The sequence below is a fragment of the Phyllopteryx taeniolatus genome, chromosome 17 (genome assembly GCF_024500385.1).
Source record: "Phyllopteryx taeniolatus isolate TA_2022b chromosome 17, UOR_Ptae_1.2, whole genome shotgun sequence".
Lineage (NCBI taxonomy): Eukaryota > Metazoa > Chordata > Actinopteri > Syngnathiformes > Syngnathidae > Phyllopteryx > Phyllopteryx taeniolatus.
The window spans coordinates 11,613,877-11,638,731 of NC_084518.1; the positions used below are offsets into that span (position 1 = coordinate 11,613,877).

Sequence of the window (24,855 nt, forward strand, 5' to 3'; positions counted from 1 at the left end):
CTTACTACATTCCTGTCATTCAATCCCTGGTTCAATTACCATAGTCTTCCTTTGTAACCACTCTGTGGTGGAAAACATACGCTTTGCAGAAAAATGTTGGCGTCCAAATTCCGACGTTCCACTGTATTGTTTTATTGAATGATATGATTAGATTTTAAATATAAAATAGTGTAACGTTTTATGTCTTCTGTGAATTATTTCTGTGTCTATGAATCACCAATGAAGAGTCTGGAATTATCCTGCCGATTTTCTACGGTAAAAATATCAGAATCTGAATCAGAATCATCTTTATTTGCCAAGTATGTCCAAAAACACACAAGGAATTTGACTCCGGTAGTTGGAGCTGCTCCAGTAGGACAACAGACAGAACACTTTGGAGACAGAAAGACATTGACACAAAAAAAAAACAGTCACTGAGCAGTAAAGGGTTGCTAGTTATCTGGTAATGCCGGTACATATATGATTGTGTAAACATTTTGTCAAAGTCAGTTACAGTAGATGAGAGAGTCCATAGTCCATAGAATGGAATGTTTTTTATTTATTATTATTTTTTAATCCCCTATAAAAGCTTCCCTTGAGGCCATTGATGACTTTGACATCATATATTCTTTGGTAAATTTCTTTTGACAGGTTTTCTCCACAACGGATATCGTAATGATAAGATCAGAAGGTAATGCAACCACAGATGCAACAGTGTACTGATTAACATTGGCACCTGCATTATAGTAGCACTTCAGTATCAAATATTTACTGAGTCATACGAGTGGGTCCTAAAGGTCAACCATACTGTGATTTGTCCTGAAATGAGGCCTGAAAGTAATTGCTCCATTTCATGCATCAATAAGAAGACATTGTGGAGATAATTACCCCCCAGGCAATACTAGCACACTTTTCAATTTGTTGCAAAGCACTGTACATTGAACTGCCAGAGAAATGTGTGAGACGGAAAAGTTTGACCGTGGCAATAAGTCTGATATCAAGCATTGGTTATTAACATTGGCACTTGTCAAGCTGTTAGCCTGAGGCTCGGGCGCATGTGTTTAGGTTTGAGCTGGTTTGTTTTTTATTTGGCACTAAATTAGCTCAAATCAAATAAACAATGTAGTTGCTCCCTTGTGGGTTTATCCTCTCAGTCTCAAAATGAATTTAAATGGTACTTATTTGTTATGCTTAGATGATGTCGTTTTAATTCACAGACATTTGAAAACTATCCACACACACGTGGCCAACCACTTGTTAATGCATTTCCCGATGGACTCAGTGGTCAGTAGCTGCCCATATGTCCATGCCACCTGACTTAGGTTGGGATGCTGACAGATGCCTCCCCCACTAAAGACTTAGTCACCACCTGCGCCCAAGCCCAAGCTTGTGGGCCGCTTTGAATTTGTAAATCGTGACGTCTCGTCATAATAACCAATACGCATATTGTCATTTCGTATGACTGCATGATGTCAGTGTAACAGGTGGGCTCTTAAAACGATTGAGTTCGTGATGCCCACCTGGTGGTATGGACCTCTTTCTCTTCTGTGTTTAATGTGCTTCATGCTGTGACGGTTATTAGTATACTAATGTAAATGCAGCAGCTAATGTACAGCTTATTAGCATTGGGGACAACGTTTGTCATTTTTAACACTCAGAAGGAGCTCGGGGTTGCTGTGTGGCCTTGCAGTGCAATTCACCGATTTAGCCACAAGGGGCACGCTTCTTTTATACAATGATTCCACAAGTAAAGTCTACCTTAGGAAACCGTGAACACAAAGAATTTAATGAAACTGTCAACACTGGACGTTCATATCATTAAAGGGCACACGAGGAACTGTTGTTAATATTAAAACTATTGATTGCAAACGTCACTGATGGGTTAGTGGTACACTCGCCTGACTTTGGTGCGGGCAGCGTGGGTTCAGTTCCCATTCAGTGACAGTGTGAATGTCAGTGCGAATGGTTGTCCGTGTCAATATGTGCCCTGCGACTGACTGGCGACCAGTTCAGGGTGTAGTCTGCCTTTCGCCCGAAGTCAGCTGGGATAGGCTCCAGCGTCCCGCGACCCTAACCAGGATAAGCGGTGTTGAAAATGGATGGATGGATGATTGCAAAACTTACCGTCATGTGAAGTTATATCGTCCCTATAGGGGGGCTTTGCTTTACAGTTCGGACATTTGACATTTCCAGGTTACGAAAGGCGCACAATGAACTACTTCGCACAGCGACATGAAGAAATGTCGTCACGTGACAAAAGAAGGCCTGCTCAGTTATCGCAGTAATTAGTGTTTTTATTTTATTTTTTTTTTTTTTTTATGGCCGAAATGTGTTTTTATTATAAATATTCACTGTAATTATGACTTAACTATTTTGTTGGTGTAGGTCAGTGCTCAACTATGGCTCTTTCCAACATTGTAACTGTAGGAATGGAACTCCATTATAAACTGAGGAGCCCTTGTTTTCTATTTTTGATAGTTCCATCGTCATCATTATGCTCCCTTTTTAAATGTATCATTGATACGCTTGTGTCAGGGTCCGATTTTTGTTCATCAAGTCTAATGGATATTTGTTCAACTTTTAAATTATATCTTCATTACAATTTGATGACTGCTGTTCAACTCTGAAACCATTTCAGTTCTGAGGTTCCACTATAACTTAAAGATTGTCGCAGACTCTCTTTGGGCCTGAGAACTGTTTGCCGATTATAAATTAGGACAATTTGGTTCTGAGTTGCAGCTGGCAACAGGCAGCCATATGATATTTTTTCTTTTCGTACTCATGTAACTTGAACCAGATTCAAAATCAGTATGGTTCTGGTTTTAACAAATCAATAATTAGCCTTAAGATTTTCAAGAAGAAAACGTGTGATTGGCAGAGTCCTTGCTTGAAGTGGGGTACACGCATATGGATTTTTAACATCAAATATTTTTTTAATGTGAGCAACACCATAAATCACAACGAAAAAAATTTTACTTCTGTATGCTTACTGCTCTTATAATGTGTGGTGTACTCGAGTTGCCCATAGACAGCACACCACACACAGCCATACCTGTAACTCCACCAACCACTGCAGGTCTCTCACGCCAAACCAGAGGTCTGAGGTAATACCAAGACTGGTCTGTTTGAGGCCACACTGTGCCGCATGTCATCCAGACAAAAATCTGTTAGATAGATAAATTATCTGGTAATTAAATTTGCGATTACAAACTATTTTCTTTGTCATTTTTATTGTGGTTAATGACTCCGTGTTGACCACACACCTAAGGATTTGTGATCGTAAATATGGAACAGGTTTAACATTTCCGATTGTCAACCCCAACAGTTTTCCGAGCAATCGGGGAGGAAAGGTCATCCTTCACAAATCCCACTCCACAGGATAATCCGGTAATCGGGTCTTTGCTTACGTACCTTGACAGGCGGCCGGAAAAATGCTGAAATTTGTTTAGAATATTGTTATGTGTGTACCCCTTTTTAGATTAAGGTACAAAATTCCTGAAATGACATAGGCCATTATTAAACCTTATTTGATCTGGCCCTCCATGCATTTTAAAAGCAAATGTAACCAGAGAGGATTTTTTCTAAAAAGCACAAAAACAAGCTCATTATAAATAGTAATGCATATTTGTTCATTTGTTAGATCATATTTGTTCATTTATTTAGTATAACCTTCAGCAGATTTGAATGACTGAAATACCAGTGACTGGAAAAGGTTTCCCACCCCTGAGTTAGGGGGAACCCATTTACACCTCTGTAGGGTCAGGAGACAGGAGATTGGCCAATGTAGTTTGTCAGACATAGGGAAGTGGATATGGGGAGAGAGGTCACAGTCATGTATGGCTTCCCAGTCAAGCTAGTATATACTGCTGAGCTTCATTTTCGGCAACAGTCCTCCACAATGGTCTAATAGATGCCGCCAAGGTAAATGGTGATGGATTTCCCCACGGTGGCAGCAGTTACAAGGTGCTGAATTGCCCCATCAGCATCAGCCATTTGACTGCAGCCTTGAGCAGCCTTTGCTTCTGAGTTAGTGCCAAAGTCTGAGTGGTGTCAGGGCAAACACAGCAGCTTCTGGCTTCCTTGCTGGCTTGTCAACACTGTAGCTGCAAACAATAGAGCAAATCCTAAACAAGAAGGCTTAATCAATCGACCTACCTTCCTATCTATAACTCTTCAATAAGCATGGTTTAAATTCCAATTTGTCTGCCAGCAGTAGCACACACTTTGACTCAGATTTTAACTTGCATGGAAAAAGTCATAGGATTTACTCATAACTTCCCCAGCCGATTAAATACAAAGAAAACAATATTTACCCCCAATAGCCTCTTTGGAATAGCAAGCAAGGGTCTGAAGATGTTATGCCACGAGACAAGTCAAGTCAGATCAATTTTATTTATTGTATACAGGGCCAATTCACACAAAAATTTATTTCAAGGCACTTTACACACTGAGCAGGTAAAGAACCACACTGCTCATACATTATATATGCTCTGTAGCGCGACCGTCTGCCTCGGCCAGTTGGTGTGAGATTGAGACAGAGTGCACTGACAGACGGTAGATAGTGAGAGAACAGGATACAGGGGTTGAGCAGCCGAGGGAGGGACGAGCGCACAATGGGCACAACAACAGCTGATGACAGTAACTACGACGATGCTGGTCCACTCCCAACACAAGACCACAATTAAAAAATTACCCTGAAAACAACCTGAGAAGGAGGATTATAATATGTTTATTTAGGCATCATAGTTTTGTGTTTGACTGTATAAAAATATATAAAATATAAGAAAAATAAATAAAATCTGCAACAACTGCTGGATCTAGTGAACCATTGTCATTTGTATGACTACAGTATTGAGCCCTACACCTTATTTTGGGGTCAGAAAAGACTCCTTCATTTCCTTCAATTCTCAATTTGTCAGTAGACCAAAGCATGTATATAGTTATATCCATGTTTAACTATTTGTTTAGTGTAATTTGGATGCGTATAGTACCACACCAAAAGTAGGTTGTTATCTTATGTTCTTAATGTGGAGTTTTACAAAATGTCAGATGTCTGCTCCTTCGAGTTCTTTCGAAGGGGAAGTTTAGTTAGACTTACACGTTCGTATTGACATTTAAAAAATGGCACTCATGAATAAAGGCGCAGGCGTGATTATCTCTTTTTATTATTATCACCAAATTGTACGGGGAAAAAAAACTATTGAGTGCTTTCTGCTTGCCTTGTCTTGTCCGTCGAGCTCACCATTACAACACATTTCTCAATGTGGCATATAAATCCTTAAATGTAACCTTGGGGTTTCTTTTTTTAGTGGTAGGACTTTAATGTTTTTTTGAGAATCCTAGATGATATTAGGTTCCAGCTGCAAACACCATACTTGTTTGCAGGTTTGATTTATAATTGTCGTCTTTATATAGTATGGAGTGACTGTGCAGAAGCAGAGCAGCTTTAGTGTGTGTCTGAAGACAGTAAGATTGGTTCACGTCTTCTCTTCCATTCTTAGGGCAGGGGGAGTCGATGGCCACCTTTAAAGGCAACGAGTACTTCAGCTACAACCTGTCTCAGACGCCCATTCAGAGCAGCTTGGATGAGATCACTCTGTCATTCCGCACACTGCAAAGGAACGGCCTACTGCTTCATACGGGGAAGTCCGGAGATTATGTCAACCTCTCTCTGAGGGACGGAGCTCTGTGGCTGGTCATTAACTTGGGCTCTGGTGCCTTCGAGGCCCTCGTGGAACCAGCCAACGGAAAGTTCAATGATGACATCTGGCATGATGTGCGAGTGACACGCAACCTGCGCCAGGTGTGTACACCGTCTATCTATTCGCGTTTTAAATGGTTCTTCGGTGAAACAAAATCTCCAGGTCTAAGTGTGGAACATGAATCATGAAACACAACCAAAAATGGGGTGCGATAAGACGAGATGAGTCACTGTAAGTGTAGTGGTTCACTCGCCTGACTTCAGTGCGGGTGGCGTGGGTTCAGTTCCCAGTCCCACGAAGTGATTGTGTTAATGTGTGTGTGATTGGTTGTCTCTGTCTATACTGTATGTGCACTGAATGAATGTCTGGCTTTCACCCAAGGTCAGGTGGTGCAGTATAGGCTTCACCTCCCTGAGACCCTGAACACGATAAGAGAAAATGAATGGATGAATAATACAAGATGAGACTAATCTGTTTATTGTGTGTTGTACCCTTCTACAAGGGTGTCCGTGTTGAACAATGATGATAATAAAAAAATAGGGAGTTTACCACCAAATGCGGTTGCCATTCATCAAGGTAAGATTACCACCATTGGTATTGTTTGTAAGCTAAAATATAACTAAAAATATTAACTGAAAGAAAAATTGTTACACAGCACTGTATGTCTTTTCTCTTCTATGGGAAAAAAATAATTCAAACAAAGTCAAGGGTCAAACATCCTCCTGGAACTGAATGTGGTCACGTGGTCCACTGTGTTGACCAGGGACGGGATGAGTTTTATGCTCAAGGAACACATTTGAATTTTAAATCGTGATGATGATGATAGCCAATGTATTTAGGGGGTCTGGTTTGGTTCCTTCAGTATTACGACTGTGCTTTTTGCATATAACGTGGTTCTGTTGTCTTCATCAAGCTGGAATCTCCAACTTTCACTGGAGTGGTTCGCAGCCGAGTGTAAAGTTATTGGGATGAGAATCGACACCTCCAAATCTGAGGCCATGGTCCTCAGTCGGAAAATGGTGACGTGCCCTCTACGGGTCGGGAATGAAACCCTTCCCCAACTTGAGGAGTTTAAATATCTTGAGGTCTTGTTCACAAGTGTTGGAAGAATTGTAGCGCAAGCTCAACAAGAAGATTGGTGCAGCATTTGCAGTGATGCGGACTCTGCATCAGTCTGTCATGGTCAAGAGGGTGCTAAACCGAAAGACAAAGATTTTAGATTTACCAGTTAATCCCACCCTCATCTTTGGTCACAAGCTGTGGGTCATGACCGGAAGAACAAGATCACGTATACAAGCAGCCGAAATTTGTTTCCTCAATAGGCTCTCCCTTAGAGATAGGTTAAGAAGTTTGGTCATCCGGAAGGGGCTCAGAGTAGAGCCATTGCTTCTCAGCATCAGCAGGAGCCAGAGGAGGTGGCTCGGGCATTTGCTTAGGATCCCTCCCTGATGAAGTGTTCTGGCATGCCTCTGCTGGAGGCCAGACCAGGACATGCTGGAGAGACCATGTCTCTCGACTGGCCTGGGAATGCCTGAGGATCCACCTGGAAGAGCTGGACGAAGTGGCCCAAGAGAGGGAATTCTCGGCTTTCCTGCTTAGGCTGCGGCCCTGCGACCTGACCCAGGATAAATGGAATAAAATGGCTGGATTGAAGAACTGATGGGCCCGCATGTGACCCCCCCCAAGCTATAATTTGCCCACCTCTAGTTATAGACCCTTAGGTATCGTTCAGACCAGCATTTCATGTAGTGCAATCATTTGAACCAGTAGAAAAAAATGCTATATGCTAGTCACATTCAGGTCAATAATGTGCACTTAATTTTGGTCTGTAACACTTGAGTTACATTCTTAAGAGGTTCAGGTAATTTTCCTACTTTCAGGAAATCTTTTTAAGGTAATACAGTTCTCCATCAGTAAAGATTCGGGCAAACAAGTGTTGCTTCTAATGAATGTTTAATATGTGTGTTCTGCAGGAGTCCCGCTATCCGTGCTCCTATGCTTGGCTAGAGATTACCAGCTCATATTAGGTCATTGCCCTCTTTCTCATGAAACAGATTGCTTTGGTTGAAATAATCAGAATATTGTTTTTTGTGTGCCGTAAGAATGTTTTAATCGCAATATGAAAACTCAATAATATTCATCATATTCTCACACAGTATCTCATAACCTATGTTACCTTTAGAACAATACTTGCTGCACAAGGCAACAACCACTCTTGAAATTAATTTTTGTCTCTGTGGCGGATGATGCAACATTGCAGCAGTTTCAGAGAGGTCATGCAAGCAACAGCAGGGCTTGTATAATGAATACAGGCAATGCATGCCAAGTACAACTCAGCCCTAAGGTTTCATATTCATATAGTTTGTGCTGTCCAGAGGACAAGGCATGATGCTGAATCCTCCAACTAATTGCCAAGATGTGTCTTTTACACGAGACGTGCCCCCGTTTCCACTTTTGGACCGTGGTCAGTCTATTCCACCTACCATACAACATGAAAAAAACACTTCTTCTTTTCCTTTCGGCTTGTCTCTTTGTCACAGCGCCTATCTCCTGCATCATCCTCTCGAACACCAACTGCCCTCATGTCTTCCCTCACGACATCCATCAACGTTCTCTTTGGTCTTCCTCTAGCTCTCTTGCCTGGCAGCTCCATCCTCATCATCCGTCTACCAATATACTGACTCTCTCTCCTCTGGATGTGTCCAAACCATGAAAGTCTGCTCTCTCTAACTTTGTCTCCAAAACATTGAACCTTGGCTGTCCCTCTGATGAGCTAATTTCTAATTGTATCCAACCTGGTCACTCCGAGAGCGAACCTCAACATCTTCATTTCCACCACCTCCAGCTCTGGTTCCTGTTGTCTCTTCAGTGCCACTGTCTCTAATCCGTACATCATGGCTGGCCTCACCACTGTTTTATAAACTTTGCCCTTCATCCTAGCAGAGACTCTTCTGTCACATAACACACCTGATACCTTCCTCCACCCATTCCAACCTGCTTGGGCCCGTTTCTTCAATTCCTGACCACACTCACCATTGCTCTGGACTGTTGACCGCAAGTATTTATAGTCCTCCACCCTTGCTATCTCTTCTCCCTGTAGCCTCACTCTTCCTCCACCACCCCTCTCATTCATGCACGTATATTCTGTCTTACTTCGGCTAATCTTCATTCCTCTAATCTTCCTCATTCATCAACTCCTCAAAGTATTCTAATCTATCTACCACACTACTGGCACCAGTCAACACATTTCCATCTCTATCCTTAATCACCCTAACCTGCTGCACATCCTTCCCATCTCTATCCCTCTGTCTGGCCAACCTGTATAGATCCTTTTCTCCTTTTTTAGTGTCCAACCTGGCATACATGTCATCATATGCCTCTTGTTTGGCCTTTTCCACCTCTATCTTGGCCCTATGTCGCATCTCAATGTATTCCTTTCACCTCTCCTCTCAGTGTCCCACTTCCTCTTAGCTAACCTTTTTCCTTGTATGATTTCCTGTACTGTGAGGTTCCACCACCAAGTCTCCTTCTCTCCTTTCCTGCCAGAAGATACACCAAATACTCTCCTGCCTGCCTCTTTGAACACCTTGGCTGTAGTGGTCCAGTCTTCTGGAAGCTCCTGCTGACCACCGAGAGCCTGTCTCACCTCTTCCCGAAAAGCTGCACAACACTCGTCCTGTCTCAGCTTCCACCACATGGTTCTCTGCTCTGCTTTTGTCTCCCTCATCTTCCTCCCCACCACCAGAGTCATCTTACACACCACCATCCTATGCTGTCGAGCCACACTCTCCCCTACCACTATTTTACAGTCAGTAACCTCCTTCAGATTACATCGTTTGCACAAGATGTAATCCTCCTGCGTGCTTCTACCTCCGCTTTTGTCGGTCACCCTATGTTTGTGCCGCTTCTGTAAAAAAGTGTTCACTACAGCTATTTCCATTCTTTTTGCAAAGTCTACCACCATGTGTCCTTCCAAGTTCCTTTCCTGGATGCCGTACTTACCCATCACTTCTTCATCACCCCTGTTTCCTTCACCAACATGTCCATTACAATCCGCATCAATCACGACTCTCTCTATGCCTGGGATGCTCAGAACTACTTCGTCTAGCTCCTTCCAGAATTTCTCTTTCACCTCTAGGTCACATCCTACCTGTGGGGCATAGCCACTAATCACATTATACATAACACCCTCAATTTCAAGTTTCAGCCTCATCACTCGATCTTATACTCTTTTCACCTCCAAGACATTCTTAGCCAACTCTTCTTTTAAAATAACCCCGACTCCATTTCTCTTCCCATCTACACCATGATAAAATAATTTAAACCCTGCCCCTAAACTTCTAGCCTTACTGCCTTTCCACCTGGTCTCCTGTAGACACAATATATCCACCTTTCTCCTAATCATCATGACAACCAACTCCCGAGATTTTCCTGTCATAGTCCCAACATTCAAAGTCCCCACATTCAGTTCTAGGCTCTGTGCTTTCCTCTTCTCTTTCTGCCGAAGAACCCGCTTTCCACCTCTTCGACCCACAGTAGCTGAATTTCCACCGGCCCCCTGCAGGTTGACGGCGCTGGTGGCGGACGTTGTTAACCCGGGCCACAACCGATCCGGTATGGAATTCTTTGGATGAACGCTCATATTTGTTTGGCAAAGTTCTAAGCCGGATGCCCTTCCTGACGCAAGCCTCTGCATTTATCCGGGCTTGGGACCGGCCTACAGTTTGCACTGGCTTGTGCCCCCCAAAGGCTGCATTAACATTATATAGTATAATGTAAAGTGAATAGAAAAATAGGAACAGCAACATGAACAGTATAGTAATAGTAATACATTTTATATTAAACATATATGCTTAAAATACTAGTCATATTAACTATCAGCAGTGGCGCCACCGGAAAAAAATAAAATACCACTTTGAGCCATACCACTTGAATGGCGCAAATAGAATTTTTTTATTTTTTTTCCAGGGTCCCCATCAATCAGTCACGGACCCATTGAATCACTTTTCTTTCCATTTCCAGCGCCCCTGGTGACAACTATACAGTACGTGATTTAATAGTAAATAAACACATTTGAGGTGAATGTGTCATGGATGTAATATAAAACTCGCTAAGCTAAAAAAAAAAAAAAATGATTCCAACCAGTCTCACCTTTTCGTTAATCAGAATCAGAATCATCTTTATTTGTCAATTATGTCAAAAATGCACAAGGAATTTGTCTCCGGTTGTTGGAGCCGCTCTAGTATGACAACAGATAGTCAATTGATAGAGAATACTTTCGAGACATAAAGATGTAAAAAAAAAAAAAACAGTCACTGAGCAATAAAAGGTTACCAGTAATGTGGTAATGCCAGTCCCATTTTTTTTATTTAGTTATTTTTTTGACAATTGTGCAAACAGATGCAGAGTCCCCTAGCAATTAGATCACTTTGAAATGAACTATATGTACTATATCGATACCAGAACTGTATAGCTGTGAGTATATCATGAAGATAAATAGTAGACATTTAATTCAGACCTTCTGAGGTGCAGCATCAGTGATTTCTGACCTCACAAATTAGGTTTCGGATGAATGGACACAAATTTACATCTCGTGGATGGATGTTATATCTGTAAATTGTGTAAGTCCTTCCATTTTTATTTTTGTGATAATGACCACCTGTCTCATTACTTTTGTTCATATAATTTTAATATTTTATTATATATATATTTAACATGACATTTGCGTCATGGCCAATGTGACAGCGTCCTAGCTGTGCTTAGTGACTATATTTGTACTGTCAACACACTGTGGCGGCAAGTTTTCCTGAATTGTGTTTTGTTTTGTGCCAATGCTCTGGGCTCATATAGTGGGGAGCGTGCTCGACACGTTCAGGCACATAAATTGTGTAAATTCATGCAGAACTCCTTTGGGCTCAGCTGCCAAGCTATATATTGTTTTTCCTCACATGTGCTTTTAAACATCTGCAATGGAAAAGTCTCACTGCAGAATCCCTGTGATCATTTCCGCCACATTGAAACTTTATGGAATTGCACGTCTCTGATAACACTTTATTCATTTCAGGGGAGACATTCAGGGAGGAAGAAATACAGTGTGCAAAATAAAGTGAACGTTCACCTGCAACATAATTTTACTAATCTTGGTCTTGTGATGTGTGGTGCATTTCAAATGTTGGCGTGCAAAAGAAGGACTCCCAGTGTATCTAATTCACCATCAGCAGTACATTATGAACCTGGCCACATGAATCACAATGTAAACTTGCATTCTCCTCCATGCCGGTTCACTTCCCCAGACTTTCACATGAGAGGAGATTCAATGCTCACGACGTCACTTATGCTTTCAGCCATGCATTTGATCCCTGTGTAAATTGCCTTTGCCTCAGATAAGTTACCTCCCTGACATGTAGATATGGAGAATTTTAACTCCTGAGAGAATGCTGGTGGAAACATTTTATTAGATCCGCTGTTGCATTTCAGGCACGAATTCCTCCAATTACCACCTCCCGCCCTCTCGTCTCTTATGTTACTGAGGCGGACAAAATGATTGTATTTATTTTCTGACCCTCATTAATGATGCTGCTGCATGTTGATGTGCAAACACAATATACATACTTGCAGACAGCATCATCTAGTGTGTTATTTTTCTGTGTTTTAATCTGCGCTCTGTAACTTTTACATATGCATCTAGAGGTGTTATGTCTTTTTTTATTTAATTCACAGAACAATCAATTTCAAGCTTATTTTGTACATATGAAATAGGCTGATAATCCGTATATTGCTGTTTTGTGTGTGTCTGTATGATTATTTATTTATTTTTTATCCTGTCCAGGGTCACCTAGTTTACTATTCAAAGAACCCAGTGGCCTTTGGGAGAGTTGTGAGTGAGGCCTATGAACTCATCAACCTTACTGGGAAAAAGACCATGAGCAATTTAGTCCCTCTGTCTGCTTGGTAGTTAAAATAGTTCCGTTATATAATGATCCACAAATTATTTTTGTGGGTAGCATGGTAGCCTGATGGTTAGCATAACATGGTGACCCACAATCGTGAGGGACATTCACCAAGGGGCCATGCCTTGAGAGTTGGGGGGGTGGGTTCCAGATTGAGAGTAGAGACCTGCGCTTCCAGGTTCGGAGTTATTTTTGTTGCCGGGTTACCTAGCGTAAACAGATACACTGATCGATCCATTAACAGTTGTTGTTAGATTTGTGAAATGGAGAGCAAAATGTTGACTCAACTCGTCTTTGACTTCTGTTTCGTCAATCACAACATTTGCAAAATTGGTAAACCTCGATGTGAGCGTTATGCCAAACGACAACGGTGACAACAACTCGGCACTTCCCAACTTGGTGTGATGTCGAGGCTCCTTCAGGTACCGGCAGCTACGACGCACTCAAGACATTTCTCTTACAGCTGTGGTAACTGTCAGAAACAGAGAAGGCAGACCACTTGCTGTCCCTGTGCTGGGGTCTGCTAATCCCTCATTCCTGTTCGCGCACATCTTCTTGCATCAGCTTCCTGCACGCAAGCCAATTCCCCTCTCTCTTAAACCAAAGATTACCATGTTCTGCTGTTGAGGCAGACAGGATTTTCCTCCCGAACCGACCGTAGTCCCAGAGAATGCTAATGTTATCACAGTGACAGTGGTTGTTGGCTGCTAACGCGACACAGGGTTATGCTACTCTCATGCCAGGCATGGAGCTAAAGACAACCAGTGTCAAAAGCCATGTAGTTTTGTGGTCAAGGGCTGGCAATCCATGAGTGCCGGCCAAGACTGCAAGCTGTTGTTTGTCACCAACACCTTGTCTGGCCAACGGCTATTGATCGATCCAGGTGCACCGCTCATCTTTCTGCCAGCACAGACTGTGGACACCATGGCTGATGCACATGGATTGTAGATGGGCGCCACTAATGGATCACCCATACATACCTAGGGTTCTAGGTTTGTGGAAGACGTTTTGGATGGGATTTCGTCATGGCCACTGTGTCCACGCCATTTCTGGGTGCCAACTTCGTCTGTGCTTTTAGACTGCTGATGGATGTGACAAACTCCTGCCTGATTGATGCCCACTCTTTTGCTTCTCACCCCTGCTCGCTGGGAGGGATAGGAGCACTCTGCATGGTGAAGACACTTTACACTGCGAACACGTGTCATCAACATTTACTGCTCACCGAGTCGCCAAGCATGGTGTGGCGCATCATATCACCAGGGTCCAGGCATCTCGGGGGAGAGGGACCAAGCCTCACAGTTCTGAGATTTGGGATTTGAATCTCTGTTGGCTTCCTTTCACATTCCAAAAACATGTATATTAGTTAACTGAAGTCTGTCAATATTTCATAGGTGTATGTGAGTGTAAATGGTTCGTCTATCTACTGTATTACGTGCAATTGGCTGACACCTTATGTGTGTGATTCCTCTCACCCATCGTCAGCTGGGATAGGCTCCAGCTCCAACACGACTCTAATGAGAGTACTATTGAAAATGAATGTATGGATGATTTTTTTTTTGTTATTTGAGAGATAACTTGCTTGGAATTTGGCTTACTTTTAACATTACGGACAGTAACAAAGAATGCTATATGTTTTGTGTAATCGTCCTGACTGGTTATCGCCCCAATTTTTTTTTCATATATAAAAAGGGCACTGAAGGCTCTGTGTGCAAAGATCTGCTTTAGATGGTGCTAGGTATAAACGAGAAAGCTACATTTATCAATTTCAAGACATAAAAGGCTTTTATTTGATGTGCGCCATCAATCAAACCAAAGCCAAGCAACCTATTTTCAAAGAGTCAAAGCTAAAGATACTCAAGGTTTTAACACAAGATGGACAAAAAAATCAATATGTGTCACGACAAGAGAATGGCCGGCAGAACCTGACACCTCAGCATGTCCCATTACTACTTTGACTTTTATCCTTTAGCTTTCCATGAGAGGGGTCTATCTATGGAAATAAAACCCGTGTAAAATTGTAACCTAGTGATTTATGTGTGTACGAAATCCTGCTTAAGTCGTTGAATGTTGCTATCCTGTGAAATAAACCCTTGAAATGTATTTTCTTTAAAAAAAAAAGAAGAAAATGGTTCTCATTAGCTCAAAGAAGCTAAATTGTGATGCCCAGTTTTTAAAGAGGCCCTTTATCACTGCGGAGTCACCTAATCAAAATGATAATTATCCATGAGGAATTGTAAATCAGTCAACCATTAAACCAGAACACTGCCAGACAGCTTTAATTCATGTAGCGATGAGAGATGCAGAAGCTGCTTCCCTTACATCATATAAACTCTGCAATTGTTCATAAATTCACAGTCCGAATTTATAAAATGATTACGCTTCCAACTTTTGGGGAAGTTTGACCTTTCATAGGATGCATTAGCAATTCCTATCAAGTTTTTGAATTGTAATTGTTTTAATTTATTGTCATGCGGTTGGAATGGTTTCCATCTGTGAAGAATTTCATGTTCCCAGTAGGCTTATCGTCATGGCAACAAGCATATCCTTCTTTTCCCTTGCTTCACTGTTTTACAATTCATCTCCTCTGTCTCTTGTGATGTGACTGATACAACGACATTTGTTTTTAGGGTCTCTGCCAGTGGGCAAAAGCAATAATTAAACTCACTATTTCACTATTCTTAAACCCAAATTAATTGAGTTTTCCAACTTGAGCAGCATCCACATTGCTTTTGGTGCCAAACTATGATTTGAAGAAACCTTTGTGGTGTAATGACTTTACTGCCATTGGAAATGGAAATCAGTAGAGATTAGTGACGCTATGAAGACTTTTTCCTGTAATGGCTTTCCAGATGTAACAGTTATCAGGCAAAGAACCATGTGAATTCTTCCATCCAGTGAGAAAAAACATAAATACCTAAAAATGTAAAATACAATTAGAATGATAAGAAAACTAACAAGTGGAGATTTAATAAACGTTTTAAGTCTTAGAAGAACTTAGTGAAAATAAGACTTCTTCTTTTTCCTTTCAGCTAGCCTATCTCCTGCATCCTCCTCTCGAACACCAACTGTCCTCATGTCTGCCCTCACGACATCCATCAACCTTCTCTTTGGTATTCCTCTAGCTCCCTTGCCCTTGCCTGGCAGCTCCATCCTCAACATCCTTCTACCAATATACTCACTCTCTCTTCTGGACGTGTCCAAACTATCAAAGTCTCCTCTCTCTAACTTTGTCTCCAAATCATCTAACCTTGGCTGTCCCTCTGATGAGCTCATTTCTAATTTTATCCAACCTGGTCACTCCGAGAGTGAACCTCAACATCTTCAGCTCTGCTTCCTGTTTTCTCTTCAGGACATCATGGCTGGCCTCACCACTGTCTTATAAACTTTGCCCTTCATCCTAGTAGAAACTCTTCTGTCAAATAACAGACCTGATACCTTCCTCCACCCGTTCCAACCTGCTTGGACCCTTTTCTTCACTTCCTTACCACACTCACCATTGCTCTGGACTGTTGACCCCATGTATTTAAAGTCCTCCAACCAAGCTATCTCTTCTTCCTGTAGCCTCACTCTTCCCCCTCCACTCCTCTCATTCATGCACATATATTCTGTCTTACTTCAGCTAATCTTCATTCCTCTCCTTTCCAGTGCATGCCTCCATCTTTCTGTTCCTCCACCTGCTCCCTGCCAGATCACAATGTCATCTGCAAACATCATGGTCCATGGAGATTCAAGTCATCTGTCAGCCTATCCATCACCACTGCAAACAAGAAGGGGCTCAGGGCTGATCCCTGGTGTAGTCCCACCTCCACCTTAAACTCCTCTGTCACACCTATAGCACACATCACCACTGTTCTGCTGCCCTCATACGTCCTGTATTGTTCTAACATACTTGACTGCCACTCCAGACCTCCGCATGCACTATCACAATTCCTCTCGGGGTACTCTGTCAGAGGCTTTCTCTTGATCCACAAAGACACATTGTAGCTCCTTCTGACCTTCTCTGTACTTTTCCATCTCTAGACAAATAATGCCTCTGTGGTACTCTTTCTAGGCATGAAATCATACTGTTGCTCGCAAATACTCACTTCTGTCCCGAGTCTAGCCTCCACAACTCTTTCCCATTACTTTGTTGTGTGGCTCATCAACTTTATTCCTCTATAGTTCCCACAGCTCTGCACATAACCCTTGTTCTTAAAAATGGGCACCAGCAAACTTTTCCTCCATTCCTCAGGCCTCTTCTCACCTGCTAGAATTCTGTTGAACAAGCTGGTCAAAAACTCCACAGCCGTCTCTCATAGATGGTTCCATACCTCCACAGGAATGTCCTCAGGACCAACTGCCTTTCCATTTCTAATCCTCTTTAGTGCCTTTCTAACTTCCCCCTTACTAATCATTGCCACTTCCTGGTCCACCAAAGTTGCCTCTTCTACTCTTCCTTCTCTCTCATGTTCCTCATTCATCAACTTCTCAAAGTATTCTTTCTGTCCAGCAAACTACTGGCACCAGTCAACACATTCCCATCTCTATCCTTAATCAACCTAACCTGCTGCACATCCTTCCCATCTCTATCCCTCTGTCTGACCAACCTGTATAGATCATTTTCTCCTTCTTTAGTGTCCAACCTGGCATACATGTCATCATATGCCTCTTGTTTGGCCTCTTTACCCTATGGCACATCTCATTGTATTCCTTTCGCCTCTCCTCAGTCCTCTCAGTGTACCACTTCTTCTTAGTTAACTCTTTCCTTGTATGATTTCCTGTATTGTGAGGTTCCACCACCAAGTCTCTTTCTCTCCTTTCCTACCAATTACTCTCCTGCCTGTCTCTCTGATCACCTTGGCTGTAGTGGTCCAGTCTTCTGAAAGCTCCTCCTGTCCACCGAGAGCCTGTCTTACCTCTTCCCAAAAAGCCGTACAACACTCTTCCTTTGTCAACTTCCACCACATGGTTCTTTGCTCTGCCTTTGTCTTCTTAATCTTCCTCTCCACCACCAGAGTTATCTTACAAACCACCATCCTATGCTGTCTAGCCACACTCTCCCCTACCACTACCTTACAGTCAGTAACCTCCTTCAGATTACGTCGTCTGCACAAGATGTAATCCACCTGCGTGCTTCTATCTCCGCTCTTGTTGGTCACCCTATGTTGCTGCCTCTTCTGGAAGAAAGTGTTCACTACAGCCATTTCCATCCTTTTTGCAAAGTCTACCACCATCTGTCCCCCCAAGTTCCTTTCCTGGATGCTGTACTTACCCATCAGTCCTTCATCCCCCCTGTTTCTTTCACCAACATGTCCATTACAATCTGCACCAATCACTTTGTCTGGGATGCTCAGAACTACTTCATCTAGCTCATTTCAGAATTTGTCTTTCACCTTCTACCTGTAGTGCATAGCCGCTAATCACATTATACATAACACCCTCAAGTTTCAGCCTCATCACTCGATCTGATACGCTTTTCACCTCCAAGACATTCTTAGCAAACTCTACCTTTAAATTAACCCCTTCTCCATTTCTCTTCCCAGCTACACCACGGTAAAATAATATAAATCCTGCCACTAAACTTCTAGCCTTACTGCCTTTCCACCTGGTGTCCTGGACACACAATATATCAACCTTTCTACTAATCATCATGTCAACCAACTCCTGAGATTTTCCTGTCGTAGTCCCAACATTCAAAGTCCCCACATTCAATTCTAGGCTCTGTTCTTTCCTCTTCTCTTTCTGCCTAAGAACCAGCTTTCCACCTCTCCTTCGTCTTCGACCCACAGTAGCTGAATTTCCACTGGTGCCCTGCAGGTTAACGGGGGCGGGGGCGGACGTTGTTAACCCGGGCCACGACCGATCCGGTATGGTATTCTTTAGATGAACGCTCATATTTGTTTGGCAAAGTTTTAAGCCAGATACCCTTCCTCACGCAACCCTCTGCATTTATCCGGGCTTGGGACTGGCTTACAATTTGCACTGGCTTGTGCCCCCCATAGGGCTGCATTAGTGATAATAAGACTAGTAAGGAAAAAAATAATGTAATTTTATATCGATCGAAAGCAATACCGAAATAGGACTTTAAACAATGGACACAGTCGATCAAATTAGGAAGCTGTAAAACTGTGGGATTCTGCTCAGTGAAGAAAAATACTAATAATGATGAAAACTTATTTAAAACTGACTTATTATACTATCCTCCATCCATTCTATATTGGGCTTGGTCCCATTCGGGTCCAGGGTGACCTTGAGCCTATTGAAGCTGACTTTGGGTGAGAGGTAGGGCACGTCCTGGACTGGTCGGCAGTCAATCGATGGGCACATATAGTCGACCAAGCATTCACGTTCACATCTATGGTCAATTTAGAGCATACTTGGACAAAATACGTCCCACGGGCTACATCCAGCCCATCCATGGTCTCTGACCAGCCCTCGCAGTCTGTATGAAGTAAAAAAAAAATGTAAACTATGCAGCGCTTTTATTTCAATGTGTGTGGGCAGTACTATCGAGCAAGAGAAATGACTTGATCTTCAGTGTTGTCGACTTAGCAACATATTTAGCAACTTTTCGACCCCACTAGTGACAATTTAAAATAAAAAATGTGACTAATGCCAATAGTGGTCGTCATGTTGGGAACATTTCTGTATGGTGGAGGGAAGATGTCGAGGTGGTTTACCTTGATAATGGCTAATATGAGTTAGGGCGCAGGTGGAGACAGGCTTGAGCAACGAGACGGGGAAGGTTGGGGGAATCTTTAAGGACTGTGAAAGCTTCAACTGGACAGAAGTGGGATTGATGATTTTGGTAATTGGGAAAGGGCCAATGAAACAGAGAGTGAGCTTACGGGATTCCGTTTGAAGCGGGAGGTCGTGAGGAGAAAGCCAGACAGATTGGCCCACCTTGTATTCGGGCGTCGGGGAGCGATGACGGTGCACGAGCTGTTTATTGCGTGCGGCAGACTGGGTCAACGGCGCACGGACGTCTTTCTACACTGCCTGGATTCTCTGGAGATGATCCTTGACAGTGGGGACTGCCACTGCCTGCTCCTGTTCTTTGTATAATGGTGGTTGGTAACCATAGCAAGCCATGAATGTGGACATACCAGTAGCTGAACAGGTGAGGGAGTTGTGGGCGTACTCAATCCATGGGAGGAATGAGCTCCAGGAGGAGGGGTTGCGTGCGGCAACACAATGGAGGGCAGGTTCAAGGGATTGGTTTGCCCGCTCCATCTGGCCGTTGGTCTGCGGATGATATCCTGACGACAAGCTGGCTGCTGCGACCACCGCTTTACAGAATTCCTTCCATACCAGGGATGAGAACTGAGGATCTCTGTCAGAGACAATATCGATGGGAATTACCGTGGAGTCTAAAGACATGCTGGACAAGGAGGTTAGCATTTTCAAAGGTGGATGGTAGTTTGGGGAGGGGTACGTAATGGACGGATTTGGAAAAGCGATCGACAGTAGTGAGAATGATAGAGTTACTTTCAGAAGGAGGTAGACCGGTAACGAAGTCCAGAGCGCTATGGGACCGAGGGCGGCTAGGGATAGGCAATGGATGCAGCAGCCCAGCTGGGGGCAGGTGTGAAGACTTCCCTCGGGCACAGATGGAGCAGGCTTGGACAAACTCCGGGGTGTCTTGAACAAGGCTGGGCCACCAGAAATGCTGCCGGATGAACTGAATGGTGCGGGTGATGCGAGGATGACAGGTGAGTTTGGAGTTGTGAGCCCACTGAAGAACATCAGATCGTGCAGAAACAGGCGGTTTGGAGGCCCAGTCTTGGGATCCGGGTGAGTCTTTTGGGCCTCCTTAACCACCTGTTCAATCTGCCAAGTGGCTGCTCCGACGAAGCACGAGGAAGGAAGAATGGGTTCCGGTTTGTCAGGGCTGGTGGGGGATGAGTAAAGTCGAGACAGGGCATCTGGTTTGCTGTTTTTAGAGCCAGGATGGAAGAAGACATTGAAATTAAACCTGTTCAAGAAGAGAGCCCAGCGAGCTTGTCCAGGGTTAAGGCGTTTGGCGGAACGGAGGTAAGAGATATTCTTGTGGTCTGTCCAAATGATGAATGGTAGTTCAGTCCCCTCCAGCCAGTGCCTCCACTCTTCCAAGGCTCATACAATGGCCAGTAGCTCTCGTTTGCCAACATCATAGTTCTTCTCGGCAGGGGATAGACGACGCGAAAAAAAGACACAGGGGTGAAGTTTCTGGGTAGTGGGGTCTCGCTGCCCCTGCCCCCGTGTCCGAAGCGTCAACCTCTACCATGAACTGGAGGGAGGGGTCAGAGTGGCGAAGAATTGCCGCACTGGTGAACAGGGTCTTGAGTTGACTGAATGCTTGGGACGCTGCCGGGGTCCATTGAAAGAGGGAGCTGGTGGTATGTGAGGCTGGTGAGGGGAATAGCGGCCTTTCTGTAATTACGGATGAATCGACGGTAGAACTTGGCGAATCCAAGGAAACGTTGTAGTTCTTTGCGGGTGGTGGGAGTGGGCCAGTTAACGACTGCTGGGATCTTGGCAGGGTCGGGTTGTAGTTGTCCTCTGGAGATGACGTAGCCCAGGAAGTGTACGGAGGAGAGGTGGAATTCACACTTTTCAGGTTTAACATACACTGAATGACTTGGCATACATGGATGCGGTGTTCTTCGGGGGAGCGGGAGAAAATGAGGATGTCATCGAGGTATACAAACACAAACCGGTTGAGCATGTCACGGAGGACATCAGTAATACATTTTTGGAAAACTGCAGGGGCGTTGGTTAAACCAAATGGCATGACCAGATACTCGAACTGTCTGAGATGGGTATTGAAGGCGGTCTTTCATTCGTCCCCCTCTCAGATACGGATGAGGTGGTAGGCGTTACGTAGATCCAATTTGGTGAATACCTGGGCGTCACAGAGGGGTTCAAACGAGGGGTCGATGAGGGGAAGCAGAGATTTATTCTTCACGGTGATATCATTGAGACCATGGTAGTCGATACATGGGCGGAGAGTGGTGTCTTTCTTTTCAACAAAAAATAAGCCGGCCCCAACTGGAGAAGAGGAAGGTCGAATGGGTCCGGAAGCCAGAGAGTCATGGCTATAATCCTCCATTGCCCTTTTCTCAGGTCGGGAAAAGTTGTAGAGACGGCTGGATGAAGAGGGGCCCCCGGCAGCAGATTAATTGCACAGTCATACGGGCGGTGGGGGGGGGGGGGTTGGGTAGAGAAATGGCCAGGTCTTTACGAAACACCGGAGAGAGATCATGATATTCTTCGTGGACTCTGCAGAGGTCAACGGGCGTGGAAGAAGGTGGCGGTTTACCAGAGGGAGGTATAGCTGAGAGCAGGCAAGTGTGAGTGGCAGTGAGGGCTCCATCCGGTGATGGCTAAGTGTGTCCAGTATATGGTGGGGTTATGTTTTTTGAGCCAGGGAATTCCGAGGACTAATGGGGCATCAGGGGAAGGGATAACAAAAAAAGAGATGTTCTCACAGTGATTTCCTGAAATAAGCAAGGTGAATGGCACAGTTTGGTGGGTAACAGGGGAGATGATGTGACCATCCAGGGCTGTGACCTTCTTCAGGGACAGAAGTGGTTGGAGAGGGATTTGGAGCTGACAAAATTGTCATCGGCACCGGAATCAATCAGGGCAGTGATGAGGGTGTTATGAGCAGAAACTATAATGCAAGCGGGAATGGTCATGCGAGAAGGAGAGCTTGCGGGAATGGAGGTTTGGCTCACGGCCGCGGTGAGCCTGGTCTTTTGGCCGGAGGGGACACGAGGAAATAAAGTGACCGGATTGACCGCAGTAGATACACAGCCGCTGTGTGATAAGACGCTGACGCTCCTGTTCATCTAACCATGTTTTTTCAATTTGCATGGGCTCTTCGGTGGCTACGGGGAGTGACGGAAGTGCGGAAGACGGTGCGGGAGGCAGGTGTGAAGCTGACGACGCGGCGCTCGGAGTGGGAGGGCTTTTGCGTGAGCGAACCCCCCTCTCTCGTGTGCGCTCTCGCAGTCTGTTATCCAGACGGATGGAAAGGCTGATGAGATCCTTGAGAGAGGAGGGCTCGTCCCGGACTGCTAGCTCATCCTTGAGCTGCTTGGAAAGGCCAAAAAAAAACAAAAAAAAATCAGCCTAAGTGCCGCGTCATCCCACCCACATTCACCCGCCAATATTGCAATTGAGTAAAAACTGGCTACATGCACCCAGGTCCTCGGAGTAGGACTCGGGCGACGGGACATGAGGTTCTTTGTACAGGAGGCAGGGTGGCTCTGAGGCTGCGGGCTCGGAAGGCTTACTTACAGGTGGAAGTTTGGACACCATCGTCGAGGAAAAGGAGGGATACTTGTGTGAGGGAGTGTAGGGATTCCATGAGTTCTTGGAGAGTCTTTTCTTGTCTTCTGCTTGGAGAGTGAGTGCGTTCATCAGTGCCTCCGGAGTTGCTGGGTCCATAAGGGCCAAAGTATTCTGTCACGTATGGGGAGTAGCTGGATCCAAGAGCAGACGGAGGCAGATGTAAAATGATGAACAGTTTATTGAGGAAACGTAATGGCGGTGGTCCTAGGTGGGTTGGCAGGCGGTGGCGTGGACAGGTGGCAGGCAGTGGTGAGGACAGGCGGCTGGCTTGGTGGCAGGAATGACGTGAATCAGGAACACGGTGGTAAACACTGAGAACAAGGAGACACAGGAGTAAAAAAAAAAAGGGAACGATGAATAGAGTGACTTACGTGAGGTAAATGGGCCGTGGTACCGCTGGAAGTAACTGCAATACTTTGGCGAGGATTTCCTGGAACAGGCAGGCTTATATACCGGTGGTGATGAGGCTGATTAGAGACAAGTGCTGAAAACAGAGGGGGCAGGGGGGAGAGAGAGAGGACGCCCTCCCGGCTCCAATAATGGAACGGCAGCGCAGTATATGACAGATACTATAGTATGAACAGTATTCTCTATACATGTTATGCTTTCAAATTTTGGGTATTTTGTGTGTTCAAATACATTTACACAGTGTTCTAAAGGTCTGTTTTAATAGGTTTAAATGTGTTTGGAGAGTGTGGAAGGGGTGAAATAATTTTTTCAAAACGTTTTTTATATGGTCTCCCAATAGCGGATTTTCCCCTGTCGTGATTGAGTCTGGAACGTATACCGCGCGATAAAGAGGGGCCCACCGTTTTTCAAGCGTGCCCAATAAATGTTTTGCATCTGTCTAAACAAAATTGAAAATAATTTTTACCGTTCCTCAAAAATCATTGTTTTCTCCTTCCAGGTGACAATCTTGGTGGACGGGATACTGACTACCACAGGCTACACTCAAGAAGACTACACCATGCTGGGCTCTGACGACCTGTTCTACATCGGAGGCAGCGTGGACACCGCTGACCTGCCAGGCTCACCAGTCAGCAACAACTTCATGGGCTGTCTCAAAGACGTGAGTCCTGCCCGACCACTGCGGACCACTTGAAATACTAGCCTGCCCTTTTTATATGCTCCTCCCTCTTCCTATACATTGAGGGCGTTCTCAATGTATAGAAAGTTAGCCTTCACATTATTACTGACTGGCCTGTTGAGAAGGGTGTTTCAAGGAGGAACGTTTGGCAGAGAGGCTGCACCATGTGTGTTTATAGAATCCTATGGGAATGCCTTGGCAAGAGAGTAGCACCAGTACAGTATACATAAGTAATGCCTCCATCTTCTTATGTTCACCCCAGGATCTCCTCTCTTCACTCATCCTCATTTTTAATCTTTCCATAAGGCCGTGGCCTGCACCTGTCACTTTGATTATCTCTATGGAGCATGTTAACATCGTGCACTTGTGCATTAGACTTATGTAAGGTGTAAAGCAGCACATGATCTGTTAATGCCCATTTTCCGCTGTGTCGTACAAATTTTTAATAGGAAAAGCAGTCACGTAAAAATCAAGTGAGGCCACGTTTAAAAGTGAAGGATAAGTGTCAGTGTTATTGCAGCCAACTCCCAATTCAAACCAATGAGCTTACATCCACTATTCAAGTGCCTTTTTTCCCCCTTTTTTTTGGCATACAAGGCAATAAAGTTTTGTCTGTCCTCACTTCCCATTGAAGCATTGCATAAAACAAACAGCTAATCCGAATTATAGGCTGCACAGAATTCACACAGCAAATAAAGTGGAGAGATTAAACATAAGCGACATATGTGACTGAGAGCTTGGCATAAAAAGACAATTTCATATTGTGTTGTTTAAATCAGACTGAAGGCTTATTTGAGAAGTGTACCAAACCTAGTGCAAA

At 44.1% G+C, this 24,855-nt stretch overlaps 1 protein-coding gene across 8 annotated transcripts in view; it reads left to right on the forward strand.

The window, feature by feature from the left end:
* LOC133467296 (neurexin-2-beta-like) overlaps positions 1-24,855 on the forward strand; it is a 199,488-nt gene that overhangs the window by 50,221 nt on the left and 124,412 nt on the right. For all 8 annotated transcript variants that reach the window (XM_061752003.1, XM_061751997.1, XM_061752001.1 and 5 more), the window contains 2 exons: positions 5,481-5,782; positions 23,856-24,017. In XM_061752003.1, coding sequence (XP_061607987.1) covers positions 5,481-5,782; positions 23,856-24,017 — 464 coding nt within the window. The remainder of the gene's footprint in view (positions 1-5,480; positions 5,783-23,855; positions 24,018-24,855) is intronic.